At 39.3% G+C, this 21914-nt stretch overlaps 1 protein-coding gene across 1 annotated transcript in view; it reads left to right on the forward strand.

Annotated features, from left to right (window-relative positions):
* The window catches only part of SPMIP2 (sperm microtubule inner protein 2), a 105136-nt gene that overhangs the window by 23693 nt on the left and 59529 nt on the right, over positions 1 to 21914 (forward strand). Inside the window, exon 2 of the mRNA XM_005607794.4 lies at positions 14599 to 14831. Coding sequence (XP_005607851.1) covers positions 14599 to 14831 — 233 coding nt within the window. The remainder of the gene's footprint in view (positions 1 to 14598; positions 14832 to 21914) is intronic.

The raw sequence follows: 21914 nt of genomic DNA on the forward strand, positions 1-21914 counted from the left end.
GTAGCTCTAGACTTGTTACAGGTCAGATTAATATTTTCTTGGAACATCCAACTATCCAAACATCCCAGTTGATGAGTTTTTAACGAAGTTTCTGGAATGAGGTATCAATTAAACACTCTTGACCTATACCTTCTATGCCAGGTCATCGTTTATAATTAGGATGAATAATAATGAGTTATTTATGGTGAAGAACAGCTAGAAACTTACTGTGTATAAATAAAAATGAGTAAATTTATTAAAATTGTGATATAGTGCAAAAATAGCACAACCGTGCTAAGTGCTATAATTCAATTATTTATAATCAGATAGGGCCTGCCTAGGCCAGGAATCTAGGAATTCACAGAATGGATTCTTAGTTATTTTTAATATTTAATGAAGAAAACATAACAAATATAGAGTAGGTTCAGACTGTCTCCCGTTCATCTTCACAATGGACTCACAAGGTGATAACTTAGCGATCCAGTCTGAATCTCTTTTTGGTGCCCAACATTTTCTTATCTGGTTAAATTGGAATATTCTTGCTCCCATAGGTCATCGCAGAGCATTGTTATTTTTGGCTTTTAGGTTCTGAGGAATGGTAGTTTAAGCCCTCTTAGCTGGATGGTTAGTATTTATGGTAGCTGCATTCTCTTTAGAGAGGAGTATTTTTCTGTCTACCTTGACACTAGGAGGGAGATTGTAAGGTCTGTTTGGTGGAAAAGGAATCTTTCTCTTTTAGCATTAAAATTTAGCAAATTAAATCTGCTCTCCATCTGTTTGGCACCATGGTATTTCTTGTGTAATATCATTAAGCATTTCTCACTGCAGTAGTTCAGGGCTTTGCATTTAATCATCTCAGGCCTAATCTTGTATAGGGTACAATAGCATTAGCACAGAAGAAGCTATGGGCCTGGCAGAAGGTGATTGAAATAACAGAAATGGTTAGAAGCTATATGATATGGTAATAGGCATCAGGCAACTACTATGTGCCAGGTACATGTTTAGACATGGTATACATGTTCCACATACAATATCTCTCTTAATTCTTACAACAATTGTATGAGGTTATTAGATGTGATTTCATTTTTCAGGTAAAGAATGTGAGCCTGAGAAAGAGAAAATCTTTCCAAGAAGGTTACAAATCTATTATGAAATAGAATTCAGATGAAGTATGGTCCATTCTCTTTTCTCCACACCACACTCTTTTCTTTCCTCTCAATAAAACAAAACAAATGAAAAAGGAAATGGTTTGCTGTAAACCAGTTGCAAACCACAAGAAATATTGAATGCAAGGGCAGAGTGTGAATTACACAGAGAGAATGATGTAAACTTGGTGGAGGAAACAAAGCATTCCATCATTTCCCTGTGCAGCAGAGAGGAGGGAAAAATTGAAGAAGCAGTGAAAACAGTGGTTTCCTGAGGTGATCATAAATATGCTGCCAGAGAAAATGAAGTTTTAGAGGAGCAGTGGAAGTTGAAGAAGTGGAAAGGACTGAATGTATAGAAGTGATAAGTATGACTGAGAGACCAAGGGAGAAAGAAAAAAGTAATTCTGGTGACCATTGATTGTATCAGTGGCTTTCAAACTTTCCTGACTGTAGCCCACAGTAAGAAATACATTACATTTTACACAGGGACCCAGTTAACTAACACTGTGTTTGTATGTATGTATGTGGATAGATAGATAGATAAATGGTGACATATATAGTTAGTGATATATATATCGTATCACTAAAGCAAAGGTGTAAAGGCAGTTGAGTAAAGAAAGGATAGTGTTTTTAACAAGTGGTGCTAGAAAAATTGCATATCCATACACACAAACCATTGAACTTCAATCCACATCTCTCATCGTATACAAAAATTGGCTTGAAATGGATCATAGACCTAAATGAAAAACCTAATATTATAAAACTTCTGAAAGAAAACATAGGAGAAAATCTTTGCGACCTTGCATCTGGCCAAGATTTTTTCAACACCTGAAGTATGATCCACAAAAGAACAAATTTGTAAACTGGTCTTTATCAAAATTACAAACTTCTACCCTCCATAAGACACTGTTAAGAGGATGAAAATACAAGGACGGACTAGAAGACAATGTTTGCAAAGTACACATTGATGAAGGACTTGTATCCAGAATATAGAAATAACACAAAACTCTCAATAAGAAAACAACACAATTGAAAAATGGGCAAAAGATTTGGACACTTCACCAAAGAAGTTATACAAACAAATAAGCACAAGATGCTCAACATTATTAGTCATTAGAGAAGTGCAAAATAAAACTGCAATGAGATACCGCTACACACCTATTAGAACAGCAAAAATTGAGAAGACCAACTCTACCAAGTATTGGCATGGATGTGGAGAAAGTGGAACCTCATATGCTGCTGGAGGGACTACAAAATGATACAAGCACTTTGGAAAGCAATTTGACAGTTTCTTAAAAAGTTAATGCACCTGCTGTGTGATCCAGCCATTCCATTTCTAGGTATTTACCCAGGAGAAATGAAAGCATACGTCCACACAAAGATTTGTACACAAATGTTCATAGCAGCTTTATTTGTAACAGAAAAACCTGAAAACAACCCAAAATCCACCAACAGGTAAATGGATAAACAAATTGCTGTATATCCATATAACAAAATACTATTCAGCAATAAAAGCAATGAACTATTGGTATATGTTATAATAAAGATGACCTCAAAATAGTTATGCCTAGTGTAAGAAGCCAGACAAAAGAGTGCATACCATATGATGTATTTATATAAAATTCTAGAAAGTGCAAACTAATCTATATTAACAGAAAGCAGACAAATTGTTGCCTGGGTGTGGGAAAAGGGCAGAGAGTGGGAAAAGGGAGGACTTACAAACGGGTATGAGGAAACTTTTGGGAGGGATGGCTATGTTCTTTATCTTGATGGTGGTGATATTTCGTGGATAGAGTGGCCATACTTAGCAAGTACAAACGTAAGATGCCCAATTAAATTTGAATTTCAGATAAAGAATATTTTTCAGTATACATATGTGCTAAGCAATGTTTGGGACATACTTATACTACAAAAAAATTATTCATTTTATTCATTGTTTATCTGACATTCAAATTTAACTGAGCATCCTGTGTTTTATCAGGTAACCCTGTTGGTGTGTGTATGTGTATGTAAAACTTAAGAAATTTTATACTTTAAATAGGTGCCGTTTATTGTGTGTCAGTTATACCTCAGTAAAGTTGTTGGAAAAAAAAGAGAAGAAGAAACTGAGGTTAACCAAGGAAGATGAAGTAATTTTCCCAAGTCTTTCGAGCCGGTGGCCACAAGGCCAAGACCAAAGTCCCAAATGCCGTTCTCCCCCTCTAAGTGCTTCTTCTGTTATCACGTCGATTCTAGAAGAAAATGTTTGCTCGCAGGGTTGGAAAAATAGATCCCCAGAGTGAGGATACTCAGATAAGGACTGGCAAGGAAATTGAAATTAATTTATAATTTATAAATCTCTGCTCTTGCGTGGCTTTACGAGTCTAATATTTCAACCGTCCACAAATCCATTTTAAAAGCCAAGCGCTGCAGCATAGTGACATACATTCTTGGAATAAATAGTCATTTTATTTCAATCCTCTTAACTATCTAGGAGCACAACCGGTCCCTTGGCTGGCTAAGTAGAGAAGGAAAATGTGTAAGAAAAGGATACAAAATGTGAAGAGGACCTATCTGGTGATTACCACTTACTTGCTTTTTCCAACTAAATATTTCTCAATAATCCAAATAGCAGGTTCACATGGGGGTTTTTTTGTAGCATACTTTTAGCCATTTTTACTTGTGAATTAAATAATTTACACGATTGAGAAATACCACTTACTAGTCTAAAATGCCCTGGTCTAAATTGAAGTCACTTACTGCCATTTAGAAATAGACAACCTTTTCCCAATGGATTGTTTATCCAGGGAATAGAGTAGGAAATTGCCGTCCTTCAGCTAGGCTAACAAGTGTTATTTTAATAAGTTACATTTTAACTTGTCTGTAATTGTGATGTGCCTTACTATCAATGTCTACATTTAAAGTGGTAAATTTCTTTTCTTGTCTCTTTTTGAAGCAAAGCTGGTATTAAGTCAATAGTACATTTTACAACCCACAGCACGATAACTCGGGTAGAGATTTCCACCCAGTCCAGTGTCAACCACGCTCTTCTCTATGAATTAGGAGCTAATTACCATCATTACACCCTCTCAGCTCTTTCCAGTGTGGGTAAAACCGGTATAATTCCTACCTAATGTTATTATTTCCAATCTATCTGTATAATTTAGCATCCCACTCCACTTTTCTATTTTTTATTTGCACTAGCAGTCTAATTATATTTACATCTCCTCACAGGTCACTTACGAAACTCTAATAATAAGCAAACCAATGATCACAAAGCCAGAAATGAGACGGGGCCAAATTAACACCAGCAAAATAGAATAAAGCAAGGGTCTCTACTGGGACCTGTTGTACAAATAAACTCAAACCCTTTTGTGCAAAATTGAGCATTTAAATGGAATACTTATTTTTGCAGTAATGTAATCAACTATTTGACTCTAACAGATAGAAAGGTTTCTATGTAAAATATGCGTGGAGGTGACGGCAGATAAAAGGCAAATGTGAGAGAGATTCTAGATCAGGGGTTAGTAAACCACAGCCCAGGGGGCCAGATCTGGCTTGACATCTGGTTTTGTACAGTTAAAAATGGTCTCTAATTTTGTAAATGGCTGAAAAAATTAAAAGAAGAATTATATTTTGTGACACGTGAAAATTATGTATAATTCTAATTTCAGTGTCCGTAAATAAAGTTTTATTGGATAAGGGCACACACTAGTTTACATATTGTCTATGGCTGCGGTTGCACTGAAATGGCAAGGCTGGAGCTGTGACAGAAATGGTATAGTCTGAAAGCCTAAAACATTAGCTCTCCAGCCCTTTACAGAAAAGTTTGCTCACCTCTGCTCCAGATCCAAGGGTTTGACTAGAGAGGAACACCGACAGCTGCTCTCTCTCCGTTGCATTTTGTGAAGATGAGTTCTGCTGGAGCCCTGGCTTGCCTTGATTCTTTGTATTGTTTCAGTATAAAGCCGTGTCCTCACGTTTGATAGCATAAATGCCGAAAGAATTATAATTTAGCACGTGATCAAGAACCAAAGGAGAGGAAAGTAGTGACTTTTTAAATAATTTCATGTGGTCTTCAAAGTAGATTGTAAAGCAGTGAAAAGTGGGATTCTATGTGTGTGTGTGATTTTTTTTTCTGTGAGGAATTTTTCCCTCTATGGTTTGTAGCAGATAATCCAGAAGCCAGGACAGCCTTCTTCCCTTTTTTTCTTTTTTCTTTGAGGAAGATTAGCCCTGAGCTAACATCTGCTGCCAATCCTCCTCTTTTTGCTGAGGAAGACTGGCCCTGAGCTAACATCTGTGCCCATCTTCCCCTACTTTATATGTGGGACGCCTACCACAGCATGGCATGCCAAGTGATGCCACGTCCACACCTGGGATCCAAACTGGTGAACCCCAGGCCGACAAAGCAGAACGTGCACACCCAACCACTGCACCACTGGGCTGGCCCTGCCTTCTTCCTTTCTAGAGAGGCTGCATTTTGTTTGGGTGTGTACCCTGGCCTCACATGACTCAAGATCAAACTCTGATTCATCAAAGCCAGTCACTGAAATCTCAGTCCTCCTGTCAGGGCCTGGTTTCAGGGAGAGATGAATGACTCAGCCCTGGCCAATAAAATGAGAGGAATTCACCTGGGATTTTTCTAGGAAAGGCTTCTCCACTGATGAAACACACATACCTCCTCTTGGTCATTATGGTTTCTGCAGATACCTGGAAACTGACAGCCTCTTTGGAATCTCAAGGGGAGTTTGCCTGCAGGCAACCTGGTACTCTGAGGATGCTGAGCACGTAGACAGCAAGCACTTGTGTTTCTGAAGACATCGTTGAGCTACTGAATTAAGCAACCCCAGATTCCTCCTACTCAGAAGATCTTACTAGACGACACAATAATTTTTCTTATTATTTAATCCATTTTGCAATGAATTTCCTGTTACTTTCAGTACTCTGATGGGTTTTTATTAGTTTTACACACACAGATGTTGTTAATATCCTTTTTCATGGGAACATCTAAAGTCTTATCTCCACAAATGGTAGAGTTTCTATAATACAATTGACTATTTTATGCACATTTACGCCAGGAAAATTCCAAGCCAAAAACCAAAATAATGAGACTTATTTATTATTATCTACTTAGATTTCCCCTTCAGGCGAGATGAATATGTGGAGAATCACCTGGGTGCAAAGTTTTGTCAAAATGACTCAGTCAGGTTTATTTTCCAGGTAAAAGCCCAGAGATGTTTACACAACTTTTGATCCTGCCTTCTCTCTGTACTCACCAGGGAAAACAAGGAATTTTATATTTTTGAATTACCTCAGCAACTTTAATGATAAAGTAGTCATTTATTCAACAATTCTTACTAAGCATTTGCTTACCGTATTGCATCGCTCCAGCATGCTATGAAAGTTACAAAGCAAATGGAAGGCAGTTCAAGTCTCCGAAGGGAACTAACAAAGGGTGACTTGACATGCAGGGAGAAAAGACACACTCAGGAGACACCTAGGAAGTCTAAGCATGCACTTGAGACATAGGTCAAACTGGACTTTAAAGTTCCAATGAATAATAGTGTCTGTCATGGTTGCAGACAATGCTTCCTAAAGGAGAAAAACACAGTCTTTTGTAGCTTGTATGGTGCGCTAGTCCATTTGGGGCTGCTAGAATAGAATAACATAGGCTGGGAGCCTTCTAGACAACAGAAATTTATTTCTGACAGGTCTGGAGTCTGGGAAGTTCAAAATCAAGGCATCTGGTGAGGAGCAGATTCCCTGTCTGGAGAGAGCCTGCTTCCTGATTTGTAGATGGTTGTATTTTCGCTGTAACCTCACGTGACAGAAGGGGTGAGGGAGCTCACAGGGGTCGCTTTTATAAAGGCACTAATCTCATTCATGAGGGCTCCACTCTCATGGCTTAATCACTTCCCAAAGCCCCACCTCCAAATTCCATCATATTGGACCTTAGGAGTTAACACATGAGTTTTGCAGGGACACAAATGTTCAGTCTATAGCACTCGAGAAACCAGAAAAACAGAGGCCATGTCATACTAATCTTTGTTCACACTGACCCAGTGCCAGGCACACAGTAGGGTGCCATCAGTATTAGTAGAACCATTGGTCGAATACGCATAAGTATCAAGTGAGTTCTCTAATCTTGAGAACTCGAATTTCAACTTATAATTCTATGTGTAATTATTGTATAAATTACCCTATTGACACAATGACCCCATGAGTTTATTGGAAGCAGTTTGAGTTTATTAGAGGCTTACTCTAATGCTTTCTGATTGTCCACAGGATGCTTATTGTTTGAGAGAAGAACAAATAAATGTGGCAAGGATGTTTCTGCCTGATGTTTATTTGGCTTTTTCAGAAATTTGACAAACTGAATCTTTCAGTTCCTTCAGTGGTTAGACCCACTGCATAAATGCACCCACTGGATTGAAGTGCAGTGTTTAAAAATTTTCCAGTCCATGCGACTGTTCTGTGGTAACTGTCAGAACTGGAGAATCCTATTCACATCAGCAGTTGCAGTAATCAGTCTCTAACATTGTCTCCTCTCTTCTTCCCTCTACATGCATATGTGAGATGTGTCCATTAGAGTTCATTTCACAGTGTCATGCTCCCACCACCACCTTGTAACCTTCGTCTTGGCTTGATTCTCTTGACGAGCCCACCTGTTATGCACAGCGCATCTGCAATGGCCAATGTATGCCCATATTGTCAACAGATTTTCAAATGTATTTATTAAAACACAAATGTTCATGTTCCATTTGATTCCTGTAGATTTATTTTCTTGGTATGTTTCATTTTGATCACTGAAATGGAGAATTGGCCTCACGAGACAATGAAGTAATGTATACTATGAACTCTCATCCCTCTCTCTGCTCTTAACTACAAAAAATAAATGTTGTGGGTCAGCCTGGTGGCGCAGCGGTTAAGTGCACATGTTCCACTTCGGCGGCCCGGGGTTCACCGGTTCAGATCCCGGGTGCGGACATGGCACTGCTTGGCAAGCCATGCTGTGGTAGGCGTCCCACATAGAAAGTAGAGGAAGATGGGCATGGATGTTACCTCAGGGCCAGTCTTCCTCAGCAAAAAGAGAAGGATGGGCAGCCGTCAGCTCAGGGCTAATCTTCCTCAAAATAAATAAATAAATAGATAAACAAAATAAAAATAAATAAATGTTCTGAACATGTAGATACAGAGATTAGATTGGTGGTTACCAGAAGGGAAGGTGGGGAGGGAGGAACGAGACAGGGGTAATAGGGCACATGTGTACAGTAACAGATGGTAATTAGTCTTTGGGTGGTGAACATGATGTAGTCTACACAGAAATAGAAATAGAAACAGAAATAGAAATATAATGAAGTACACTTGAAATTTATATAATGTTATAAACCAATAAAATAATAAATAAATGTAATGAAAAGCAGTTCTCCCTCTGACCTTATGCTTAAGTGTCATATCATAAAGTCCTGAATAGGAGGATTTAAGGCAGTTCTGGAAGGTAGATTGCTCATTAGATAAGGTGCTTGCTTCTCTTTCAATATGACTTTATGCACTTTCAGTCTTATGATGGAATTCCTTAATTCACTTATTCAACAAATAATTCACTCCATTGCTTCAGCATTCAACACATATTTCTTGAGGACCTACTATGTTCAAAGAACTGTGCTGACAATTAAGAGTTTATAGAGATAATATATATACAATGGAATATTATTCAGCCATGAGAAAGAAGGACATCCTGCTGTTTGCGACAACATGGATGCAACTTGAGTGCACTATGCTAAGTGAGATGAGTCAGACAGAGAAAGACAAATACTGTATGATATCACTTATAAGTGGAATCTCAAAAAGCCAAACTTGTAAAAACAGAGAGCAAAATGGTGGTTACCAGGGGCTGGGAGATAAGAGAGATGTTGTTTAAGGGCACAAACTTGCAATAAGTAGCAAATAAGTCCTGGAGATCTAATGTACAGTATGGTGAATATAGGCAACAATATTGTATTATAATCATCAAACTTGCTAAGAGACTAGATATTAATTATTCCAACCATTAAAAGGAAATTGTAATTGTGTGACGTGATGGAGGTGCTAATTATCACTACAGTAGTAATCATACCACAACATATAAATGTATCAAATCAACACGTACGTCTTAAATTTACACAGTTATATATCAAATACTTTTCAATTAAAAATGTTTTTAAGTTTACAGAAATAAATAAGATATGCATTTACCCTCCAGGAGCTTACAAATAGAGAAGATTCAATATGTATAATATAAAAAAGAAAATAAAATTAAAAGAAACTACTGTGAAGACAGCATGCTGAGTATCTAATTTTGACTTGGGAGGATTGGGGATGTTTTCCAGAAAAGGCAGCACTCACAGTAAGCCATGAAAGATGAATTTTAATAATGAGGAAAAGTAAAGGGAGCTAAGAATCAATAAGGAGGCTAGAGTCAGATTATGAAGACACTAGGCAGCAATCCTAAGAAATCTGGATGAAAAAATTTATTGGCGCTGGAGAAAACCATCTCATGTTTTTAGAAGAGCTGATATTTTATTTTATCTGAGTTTTAGATCACTCCTGGCAGCAGTGGAGAATGGATTGGAAAGGAGAGAAACTAGAGCCAAGACTAGGTAGGAGGTTATGGGGACAATCCAGATGAAGGATAATGAAGGGCTGTTTACTTGTGTCACCCGCCCTTCAACTAAAACATAAGCTCCATGAAGGCAAGCTCTCTGCGTTATTCCCTGTTACGTGCCCAGCACTCAGAACAGTGCCTGACATATAGTTCAATCAATGTTTGTTGAATAGACGAAGAAATAAGTCAGTGAAAGAATGAATGAATGAATGAATGAAATGAAACAATGGAAGTGCAGAGAAGAGATCAGAAACAGACAGTTGCCTCAGAGATGAAATTTTCTCTTTTTCTGTGGACACATGCCATAGCTGGATCTTTTTTGAGTGTTGGCAACAGATGAGATGTGTTGGGAAACATCCCAGACTCTCCTGTCTGTGTCCTTTCCAGCTTCTGTGGCATCTGCTTCCTCAGTGTCCACTTAGAGGAGAGGTTGGCAAACTGTGGCTCCTGCATCCCCTTGGTCCTGCCACCTGTTTTTGTCAGACTTGTGAGCAAAGAATAGTTTTTACATTTTCAAATGGTTTGGGGGAAAAGCAAAAGAATAGTATTTTGTAACACAAGGAAATTACATGAAATTACAGTTTCAGTGGCCAGGTCCATAAATAAAGCTTCACTGGAACACAGCCATGGCTGTTTGTTTCCAAATTGTCAATGGCTGCTTTTGCCCTACCGTGGCAGAGTTGAGCAGTTCAAAGAGAGATTATATGGCCCAAAAATACTTTTGTATTTATTCTCTGGTTCTTTATGGGAAAAGTTTACCAACCCCTGATATAGCAGAGCTCTCAGGAAAGGATTTGAAGTTTATTCATAATGAGGAATAAATAGTTCATCGGTGAAAGTTTCTAAAATATACTTTAAAAAACGTAATAGGTAAGACAAAGCATCAAATTAAAACAAAAAACAAAGTGAAAGGAGGAAAAGACACTAAGAATAATATTAGTTGTATATTATGTGCCAGATTCTCAGCTAAGCATTTCTTTTTTTTAAAGAAAAAAAATATATATTTTAATGTAAAAATAGGTGAACTTAATTTTATTTAATTTTATTTTTTCTCTTTCAACTAAGTTTCTTATTCTTTTCTGGCAATATTTTATTGAAGTAACATTAGTATATAACACTATATAAATTTCAGATTTACAGCATTATAGTTCGATTTCTCTGAAGACTACGCCATGTTCACCACCCAAAGACTAATCACCATGCATCACCACACATGTGCCCAGTCATCCCTTTCACCCTGCTCCCTCCCCACTTCCCCTCTAGTAACCACCAATCCAATCTGCACGTGTGTGTTCGTTCGTCGTCGTATTTATCTTCTTTTCATGGGTGAGATCATACAGTATTTGACTTTCTCTGACTTATTTTGCTTAGCATAATACCCTCAAGTTCCACCCACGTTATCGCAAATGGCAAGATTTCATCTTTTTTATAACTGAGTGGTATTCCATTGTGTATATACCACATCTTCTTTATCCATTCGTCCCTTGATGGGCACTTCGGTTTTTTCCAAGTCTTGGCTATTGTGAATAATGCACTTAAGCACTTCTTTAAATAAAATTGATTATCTCCTCTCCTTCCAACAAAGTTGCAAAACAGACATCTCTATTCTCATTTTATAGAGGAGGCACCTAAAACTCAGAAGCTGAATAACTTTCCCTGGATCACGAAGCCAGCACAAGACAAAGCCAGGATTTGAACCTATAGTAGTTTAGCTTCAAAACCACATCTTTAACTGTCACTTTAGAATTACAGACACAAATGAGCAAGTAATGTTGGGCATGTGTATAGGGGAGAGGGTAAGTGGGATCCTTGAAATCACAGTTTCTCCAGGGCAGGAAGATGGAGAAATGTGGAATCATGAATCCTAGTACAGGTTTTTGTTTTTTCTGAGGAATATTGTCGCTGAGCTAACATCTGTGCCAATCTTCCTGTATTTTGTGTGGGATGCTGCCACAGTGTGGCTTCACAAGCAGTGCTAGGTCTGCACCCGGGATCCAAACCTGCAAACCCCGGGCTGCCGAAGCAACATGCGTGGACTTAACCACTATGCCACTGGGCCGGCCCCCTGTGCAGGTTTTAGTGGAAGTACATCTTCTTCCTGCATCATAAGGTGACTATCACAATAGAGGGAGAGTTGGGGCTGATTGACCAATACTGGGCATCTCTGAATAGGCATTACAGCTGGGAGTCATCCCACTAGAGCTGGTCTTCAGATATGAAAGAGAACTCCAAAGAAGATGGGCAAGTGAGGGTTTGGTAACACAGGAGCTGCCCACTTCATTGTCGGCAAATGAGGGCTGGAGTTTTGGGGAAGGATGAATGATCAAAGAAAACTTTTCGTAGGATGAAATAAAACCCCTAAGGGATGCAGCAGTTGAACAGAGATATTAATTGTTAAAGGAAAAATAAAGAGACTGTAGATTGGATGCGGACTGGAAGTTTTACTTTTAAGCAGGGAATCAGATCCAGCATAGAGTCTAGGACTCTGGAGGACGAGGTTTGGGAGAGGAAAAATGAGTTATATAGAATCAAACACCCATGGTACTGTCTCCTTAGGGAAACCACATTTCTGTGTGTTGCTGGTTGGGTAGTGATATGGAGACGTTTTGGTTAGGTAAGCACTGGGCTGGCTATAGGATATCTGCTGTGAACGTGGGGCCCACCTTGGACTATGACATCCCGCTGTCTCTGCTTCATAGACAGGTGCCTACGTCAGCTGTGTGGCCAGGGCAGGGTCTCCCCAGGAATCTCCTGTGCCATGCACATTGCATCACACTATTTCTAAAGCGCAGATGAGGAGATGGGGGTTAAGAAAAGTCCAGTGACTTAAGCCAGAGAGAATCTCTGTTAGAGCACACATACCACCACCCCCTGCCCCCACCAAACACACATTCTTGGTTTTCAGAACACGTGCACTTTCCACTACACTGTCTAAAACTAAGTGCTTTTGACTCAGCTGTCAAGTAATGGCTTTTTAAAAAATTTATTGCAGGCCACAGAGTGACTAAGAAACTAACTACAGATATGTATCTGCTCTGATGGTTATGGTAGTACGTAGTGACAACAAAATTTTAACGATGATTGAAACATTCCACAGACGATCAATATTTCCCCACATCTGTTGGTGTCTGTAGGATGTGTTTATGTGACCCAGTGGGAAAAATAGATCCATGTTTAGATAAGTTTGGGAAAGCTGGGTTACATAATTGTAAACAGGTTTATTTACCATAGGATTTCTCAGCACTTTTTAATATGCTTTTCGTTCGCCATGAATATCTAGAAGACGAATGTAGCAAGCAGTGATCCCAAACGTACTTGACTCTGGAGCACCCCACCCTCACACACATACATCTCAGGGTGCACTCATGGCGGCAGCATTTGATGAAACATTTGGGAAAACACTGGCCTGAACATATACTGAAATTCCAGCAAGACTAACACAGTTCTTCTGTATTTCATCCTGTTTAGGGGAGATTGCAAAAATTTCCCTATGACAGGAGTTTTATAGGTGAGACCTCAACACCTGTCACATTGAGAAAGAAAACAGTTTTCCATGCTCTGGCCGTTCTATGCTTTACCAAAGTAGTTCTACCTGAGTGAAAACCGGAAGCAAATAAAACTGAAGCTACAATATATCCATCCAGGGAATTAGCTGCAGTGAATACGCAACACATCGTGGGTAGCGAAGGTGATTAGGAAGCTGTGAAAACATCTGCCAAAATCATGTGTCTGAAGAGCGATTTCTTGCTTTTTAAACTTCCTTGGGAAGCTTAGATTACTCCTCTAAGCACAGACTTGTTATCACATTGACCATTGCATCAGAGGAGCAGGTCAAAGCCCTGGTCACCTGTGTTCTCTGCAAATACTGAGCTCCCTGATCCAAGAGCAAAAGGAAAGGAGCCACAGAGCCAGGAGGGGCCAGGTGACATCATGACCACAGCACAGCTTCTGCCTCCAGGGTCTTTGGTCAACTTTTGGTAATAGGAATGAAGCTCCTTCTTTATGTCCCCAATCTGCCCGTATAATCCTGCACCCATTTCCCATTTGGGCTCTTGGATTTCTGAAAGTCTTCCTGGGCCAGCAGTTCATGGTCTGTTTTTGATCTGTACCATTATTCCTGCAAATCTTAGCTCCCCTTTATGCCTTCACATCAGCAACTTTCAATACCTTTATTTAAGTGATCTTTTCCCAGACCACCTCTTATTTTTGCTCGTTTTACTCACTTCCACAATTCACTGATTCCTTTTTGTTCGTTGTCTTACATTTAAAATACCAAAATTTATTAAATACCCCTGCCTTGGCTCATCATCTGTTACAAGCTATCCTTTTCCTCTGACAGTCTTCTCCATTTTCCAAATGCTTCTGATACATTTGGGGAATTTTCTAATTCTCTTTTCAGATTTTGTCTACCTAGATAAAACACCGCACTGTCTGAAGGCCTACATTCTGCAAATGTGTCATGAGTGAGGATTTTTTATGTATAAAACATGTCTGTATTAAGTTGGTTATAAAGAGAGCGGTGTAGTGGGGCAATTGAGAGCCCACCTTGTGAGGCAGCCCATCAGGGAATAAAGAGCTTGTTAGCTGTGACTGTAGACAAGTAACCAATCTTTCTCTGCCTCATTTTCCCCACTTATAAACTGGGGGAACTACTACTACCTATCTCATTTGGTTATTATAAGAATTAATTGAATTAACATATCTAAAAGGCTTATAACAGCACCTAGAACATAGCAAATGCCATATAATCATTAGTTATTATTATTTCCACTGTTTAAAATAAGAAAAGCATCTTAGAATAAAATGTGGAGACTTTTTTGAAGTATTTTTTTCTGTCTTTTTAAGGCCCAGATTATAAAAAGGATCATCTACCTAAAGTTCACCGGGACACTTCCTATATAGGAGAAAAACGTCCGGCATTAGAAAAAACTGGAGATCTCAGATATTTATGGAGGCCTGCCTCTGACAAAAGCTTCTCAGCGAGATATAAACATGAGTATGTTGGTGAAATTGGTTGGAGAATACCAGAATATGATTTTATCAACAAAACAAGGCTGGAGACTGGCTTTCACTTCAAGGTATGGCTCTTAAATTTATGTTCTTCATAGCATCCTGTTTTCCGATTTGAATTTCTTCTGAGTTTGCTGCCATAGGAAATGTCATGTTCTTGATCTGCTGTTGAGATGTCATGGAATTTGGGTTTCTCAGAAAAATAAACGTGTGAATAAATGTACTTCTACCATCATTCCCTTTTAGTCCCTTTTATGCATGAGCGGAGAGGTGTGAGGAAAATGAAGCCATGGGTGATCCAAAAGCATTTGTGTTTGGTTTTGGAATGCGTTCAGAGTCACATTTCTGCTGCGACATTCACACACACTCCCCCAGCTTAGCACAGCTCTCCGAGTGGGTGGTGTGAAAGAGGAAGCCTGAGCTGGACAGCTTCCACAAGCCTAAGACACGAGTCCCAGATCTTTAAATCCGCTGTGTTGATAATGCCTTTGAATCAGGTAATCCAGGGCATGTAGTCAGAGGTTTCTTAGAAACCTGTCTTATTTCCTCTCGGTGATATGAACATGGGCATAAGCCCATGCAATCTCTTCTGAAACAGAAGAGAGCACCACTGATTTTAGAAGTAAAATCTGAGAATTCAGACTTTTTTCCCAGGGAGGCCTTGGCATTCTCTGAAAGTTGAACACTTGCCAGTTATGTAATAACCGGATTTCTTCAAATTCTTAAGGCAGTGTAGTACAGCCTCATACAGTAAATGTTAACAAAAGAAAAACACTTTTTCTGGCCCAACCTACGGCAGTGTAGGAAAGCAGCTGGGAGCTCAGTCTTTGAAGTCAGACAGACCTGGTTCGAATCCTGACTCTGAGTCAGGTCTAGCTCTGTGACCTTGAGCTGGCGAGCTCACCTCTCTGTGTCTCCACTCCCTCTTCTTCCACACGACAGTGTTTAGTGTGCCCACTTCATAAGATCATCTGGATTCCTATCCTAGTTCTGCCACCCACTAGTTGTCGGTGGCCTTGGGCAAGTTCCCTAGCCCCTGGACTTCAGTTTCTTCATCATGAATCTAAGTATCTACCTTATCGGGCTGCTGTAAACATTAAATAAATTAATTTATGTAAAGGGCTGGAAACAGTGCCTGGTATGTATCAAGCACTCTGCGTGTTTAATATTGTTATTCTTATATTGTGCGTATTTTATGTAAGAACACAGGGAACACACTGAGTGAGATACCTGGCACTTGGTGACATCCAATTTCTGCTATTAGTAATGTGGTTGTGTATTTAATGTTACTCAGTGTCAGTTAAACAGAATGAATGCTCAGGTTCTTAAAATGTGTCTTATTCCGCTTAGAAAATAAAGATGAAGATCAGAAATTTGGTTAAATTTCCAAACTGGCCCCCAGCAAGGAGGGTACAGCCCCAAAGCAAGGCAGCTGGTTAGAATAGAGTCCAGAGCTTTCGTTGGTTTGTTGCTTCTCTTTGGGTGATGCTCTCCTTTTGTACACAGCCCTCAATCTGTCTGCCCATCTTGGCTGTGCATAACTTCTCTTCCTTCTTATCTTTAACTTACGAACTCATTTGTCTGCTCAAATGAAGTGCATTCAGGCATTCCTTGGTTTTTGAAGCAAGCTCTGAATCCAAAAGAGATGTCGGCCACGACTCAGCCTTCCAGGAAGGTATTTATTCCATTTCTTTTGTTCATATTTCACAGACGGCTTTAATTCGCTGCTCCGCTCGGTAATACTGTCCTCTTAACCCCTGCAGAAGTCAGTGTGAGCCAGACAATGATTTTCTCCCCCAACTAGTGGCACACTCAGAAGCTGGTCTTGTTTGGCACAAGCTGTAAGGGCTGTTGCTTATCATCCGTGCACTTTCTTGGACCTAGCATTTTGACAGTAGCTGTTTTCAAGCATTTACCTATCTCAGATAACAACCTTAAACAATATCTTAAAGGGTCCCTTGGACTTAGAGCTTTATAATGAGAAAAAAAGGTTCACTGAGAATGACTATACATATTAGCAAAAACCGTATATAATTTACTCACCAGTTAAGGCCTTAAGTGTTGTCATCGAGGCGGCTAATCTTCTCCTCTGCATCCAGGGCATGACTCCCTCTATCTCCAAAGCAGAGGGCAATATTAGTTTTTGAGTCTAGCCTCAGACTTGCATTCCTTATCAACCCAGTGCTTCAGGCAGTTCTTCTGATCAATAAGACTCGGCAGGAATTGACATTTGAGCTGATACGTACACATACATTCCATGCATAAAAACAAGCTCCTAATTACAAATAATACATGAGAGTTTGTGGCATTAGCTCACGTGCCTCCTCACTGAGGAGCTGGCAATTTCCTTGGTGTGCTATAACTTAGGGAAGTGCTTCCATCCACGTCCTGCTCTTTCTCTGGCTCTCTGTCCCTGGCGGATCTTCATTACTTCCCTCCCTCGCCCGGAATAGTCCCAAACAAGACGGCACTTTGTTCCAGTCTAACTTCAGAGACTCCTCAGTGTCTCTCACTGCAATTGTTCAGAACTTTGATTTTAAGCACAAACCTTCATCTAGTGGATTTTTATAGCCTGAACGTCTGCTCTTCCTAATTTACTGCGCCAGGTTTGCATAAGACTGGCAGCTTAGGAAGCTCGGGCATCTCTAGTAGATTCTTGGCAAAATGCCTAGGGCAGTTGCTTCCTACCTGGGAAGGGTCTCTCCTATTTGGAGCAGTAGGAGGGGTCTCTAGATCATCTAGATTTTGGTAGAGAGATAATAGCTTCCAGGCTGAATGACACCTGAATACTTTCCCCACGTCACAGATGTCAGTAAAAATCACAATATCGGGTTTCTCTTCTGGATCTTTTTGTGTTTAGTTATTTCCTCCTCGTTCTTATGCAGGCTACAATGCCATAATAATACTTGTGCATATAAACCAGTAAAGACCACTGCTTTTGCCATTATCTCCAATTTAAGAGCAGTTTTTTGTTTTGTCTCTTTATGGATCTAGTCTCTACCAAGCTATATGCGTTGTTTCTGCAAGAATCTATGGAGATCATTGAAACAATTCCTTTGATTTCAACCCCATGCTAAACTCAGGAGCATTTCTAACTGCTTCTTAGCTGGGCATCTTCTCCTCTGACCTTTCTTTAACCTAGACTTCAACAGTGTCAGCTGGCTTCCTGATGCCCATTTTGGGCTCCCACACTCTGACCTCACGACCAAATGATTTAAGTTATTTGGTTTTCCCACAGAAACAATATTGTACTGGACTTGATGACTAACTCTCCATGGGTGTGATCCCAAAGACAATATTAAATCAATGAATCATAACATATAGTAGAACCAATATATCATATGGTGTAACAACTTGAAAAATCTATAGAAGGTAACTATGGGAATCCATCAATATGTTTATATGTGAAACAACATAATATAATAAAAAGTAAAATCTCTGATGCTTTGAAATTTCTTCCTCATTTTCACTTGCCACATATCCCAGCATTATAAAATACAGGGCGCTTCTTTGTGACAGTTTTATGGACATTTGAACAGACTTCTGATGAGATGTTCAGTTTTCTGACGTCTGTCGAGTAAACTGATCCACGGCTGGTTGCTTCATTAGACATTTTTCTCACTGTGAATTTATTTAGAGAAAGTAAACATAAAAAGAGCTATCACTGACTATTTAGTATATAAGTAAACTATACTTTATACTATGTGAGTAAACTTTACTATCCATTTTGCAGATGAAGAAACTGAGGTCTTGATACATGAGGTTTTTGCCTGAGGCCACACAGCTAGTAAACGGTGGAGCCAGGATTTCAACCCAGGCTGTGAATTCAAGGACTTAGTGAGAGTTCAGTGTATATGAGACAAAATGATAGAAAATGAAGTGAGAACATTAGACTGGCGTCACTGTGTAAAGCGCACGTCTGTGTTATCATTTTTCTGTAAGGCAGGTCTGGCTGAGTCAATTGCCATTGCCTTCTTTTATAAGGCCTGCATCCTTTCTTCAGGGTTCTCTCAATTTTCTCCCAGCTTCCCATTCTACATCATTTGCACACCATACACCTCATTTATAATATTAAAATGAATTATTAGTAAACACCCACATATTTGATTTCATAAGAAATAGCTTAGTAATAGTTATCTTTGAATTTTTATTTAATAAGCACTTTACGGTGTTTCAAAACATATCATCAAATACAATCTTTGGCATTATGGGAAAAAAAAGAAGACAGTGGGGTCCCACCAGACTGTATCTTCTTTCCTTGTCCCAACCTGACCCCGTGTGTTCTTCCAAACTGTCCACCTTTACACAACAATGTCCTGGAAAATTTTCAAATTCGCCTGAAAAAAAGAAGCATTGCCAATGTGAAGTTGATCAGCACGTAGCCCACCAGTCACGTATTTCAGTATTTCTGGGTGTTTTTCACCACAAATTTCTCATTTACCTTTGGGTTCATTTGGACGAATCACAAACAGTTGCATTAAAATTCCTGAGATCTCATGCTCCTGCTCGCCAGATGTTACCGTCAATATAGAAGATTTCTTAAAGATAATAAAGCTTCCTTATTCAACCAAGTTATAAAAGCAAAACAGAAAATAGCTTTTCTAAAATTAGGCGCGTCTTGGGATTGCTGTTCTTCCCCAGAAAGGCGTGTGTTTAGTTCTCACTTTATACTTCTTAGAGTTATTTGCATCCTAACAGTTTGTGGTTTAATATAAAAATAATTACATTAGCACCTTTCATCCTTCAGTGCTGTATAAAGTAATGCATTTTCTGATCCCACGGGAAGCTTTTAGGAAGGGAGTGCCACACACTGACCATCTGGGAGGGAGGAGAAACATTGGCCAAGGAGGCCAAATGACCCTCCTTTTTCTTGAAAATAATATATTAATACCATTCACCTCCTTGTACACAGATGTTATATTTCCCCCATTTTACAGAAGTTAGCTTCATAGGATTCCTCAAATAAATTCAAGGAACTAATTTCCTTATAAAATCTTACTTGTATCTGAACTTCCAGAAAATACATTTTACGTTTGATGCTTCCTTCCTCTAACAGACCATGGAAACAACAAGGGAGGTGTGGCTCGCTGATTTGCTCTCTCTGTACTGTGCTCAAGGTAGTTCCGTGAAGAACAACGTGTTTGGAATGGGAAGCGTCTCTGCTGGTAGCCAGGAACACTGCCACTCCACATGTCACTGGGCATCCCAGCCCGGGGACCCAGCTCCTCAGCTAAACACAGGGCTTTGTCTTTCTTGTTGTGGTGACTTTATAGATCATTATTGACAAATTGGAAAAAAGTACATCCTAATTTTCCCATTTTTGTTAGAATGCGGAAATATGAAATAGAAAAAGGAACTTGGTGTAATGTAGCTTGGTGGGTGCTTTTATTCCTTAATGAAGGAAGGCTGAAAAAATGCCACGGTGGTTGCTAAGTTCTGTAGGACTTGACATGACATCTTGAGTATGTGTCTAAATGTAAACATCAACTTTTGGTTTTTTTTAATTATGCTTCTTAAAGTTAGTAATTAAGCATATGCCATAGATTTTCAACAAATGTTATTTGATGAGGATAGGGAGATACAAAGCTAAGAAAAGATTGTATAAATTAGAATGAGGTCTAGTAAACCTGTGGTTTGGCTCCATAGCCAGATTCTTTAAATTATGGTCAAAGAATTCTGAAACTTGTGTGTGAGCTAATATCCCAAGCACAGGTGGCTAAAATACCAGGACATCTGTTTTCTAAATCCAGCATTTATCCTGGCTTTTAAAGATCTTTGGGAGAAATTCTAAAATCATTATAAATTTAGGGTTATAGTTTTCCCTGCTGTTCGTATACTCCTAGAGTACCTCAGGTGTATTAGCAAACATGTATAGAATGCATGGCAAATGAGAGTAGCAATCTGGTGATATCCATTCTTTTCCCAAGATTGAACCTAGGATAGCAAGAAATCTTAATAGAGCAAATTAAAACAATTCATTAAATATAGGGGCCCCGTGTGCTATGGTCCCAGTCATGTCTCTGGGTACAAAAAAATATGGCACTAAAAATAAATGCTGTAGGAGTCCACATAAGCTCCTTCAGCTGAGGAAGAATTCATAGATGTTTCTTTGCGTTGTTGTTGAAGTTTTTAATGTGACTATTGTCAACCGTTGGACTGTACAATCCCAGCCACATTCCCAAGAGCTTTAAGCAACTTGAAGTCTGAGATCGGTTCTATTGAACTTTGTACTGACATCAACTCGACTCCTCCTAGTGCTTAGCACGGCCTAGATGATTGTCAATAAATGATGGGAGATGGGGACAGAGAGAGTTTCTCTGCTCACGCAGTGTCTTTGTTAAGAGACCAAGTTGCAGACGAGGAGAAACGAATTTTTGTTTGTTTGTTTGTTTTTTAAGATTTTATTTTTCTCCCCAAAGCCCCCCGGTACATAGTTGTATATTCTTCGATGTGGGTTCTTCTAGTTGTGGCATGTGGGACACTGCCTCAGCGTGGTTTGATGAGCAGTGCCATGTCTGTGCCCAGGATTCGAACCAACGAAACACTGGGCCGCCTGCAGTGGAGTGTGCGAACTTAACCACTCGGCCATGGGGCCAGCCCCGAGGAGAAACGAATTTTTAAGTGTGCATTAGACGGAGACTTATTCTACTCCTAGCTGATTCAATAGTCATTTGAAAACTATTTACCATTTATTTTTTTTACTGAAACGTAGTTACACTGTTACTGTTCACAATGCCTGAGCTACCACTCCTAGTGTAATTCTGTGTTGAAAAGCTAACTGGACAATTAACTTGAGAGCAGCACACTTTTTAACCTTTGAATTAACATCAGTGCTGACACATTAGAAAACGCCAAGGGTGAGAACAGTTGCAAAACAGGCGCTTGACGATATTTCAGAAACTGTGCACTGAGCGCGAATGGAGACTTGGGAAGCTCTTGTGTAGCTTTTCTGTAGCTTGAATAGTTGAATCTGCTCAGATTTCAGACCCTGGTAGGGATTGTCAACAACTCTGGATAAAGGGCTGATAGCAGGATGATTGGTTACTCATCACACATCCTAACAATTCCCAACAGAATAAGTTCTAGTCTTGCTTTCAAAGAAATCCTAGTGTATCTTGAATTATAGAATGACTAAGGAAAACATTTATTTC

This window comes from Equus caballus, chromosome 2 (assembly GCF_041296265.1).
Source record: "Equus caballus isolate H_3958 breed thoroughbred chromosome 2, TB-T2T, whole genome shotgun sequence".
In the NCBI taxonomy this organism is placed as follows: domain Eukaryota; kingdom Metazoa; phylum Chordata; class Mammalia; order Perissodactyla; family Equidae; genus Equus; species Equus caballus.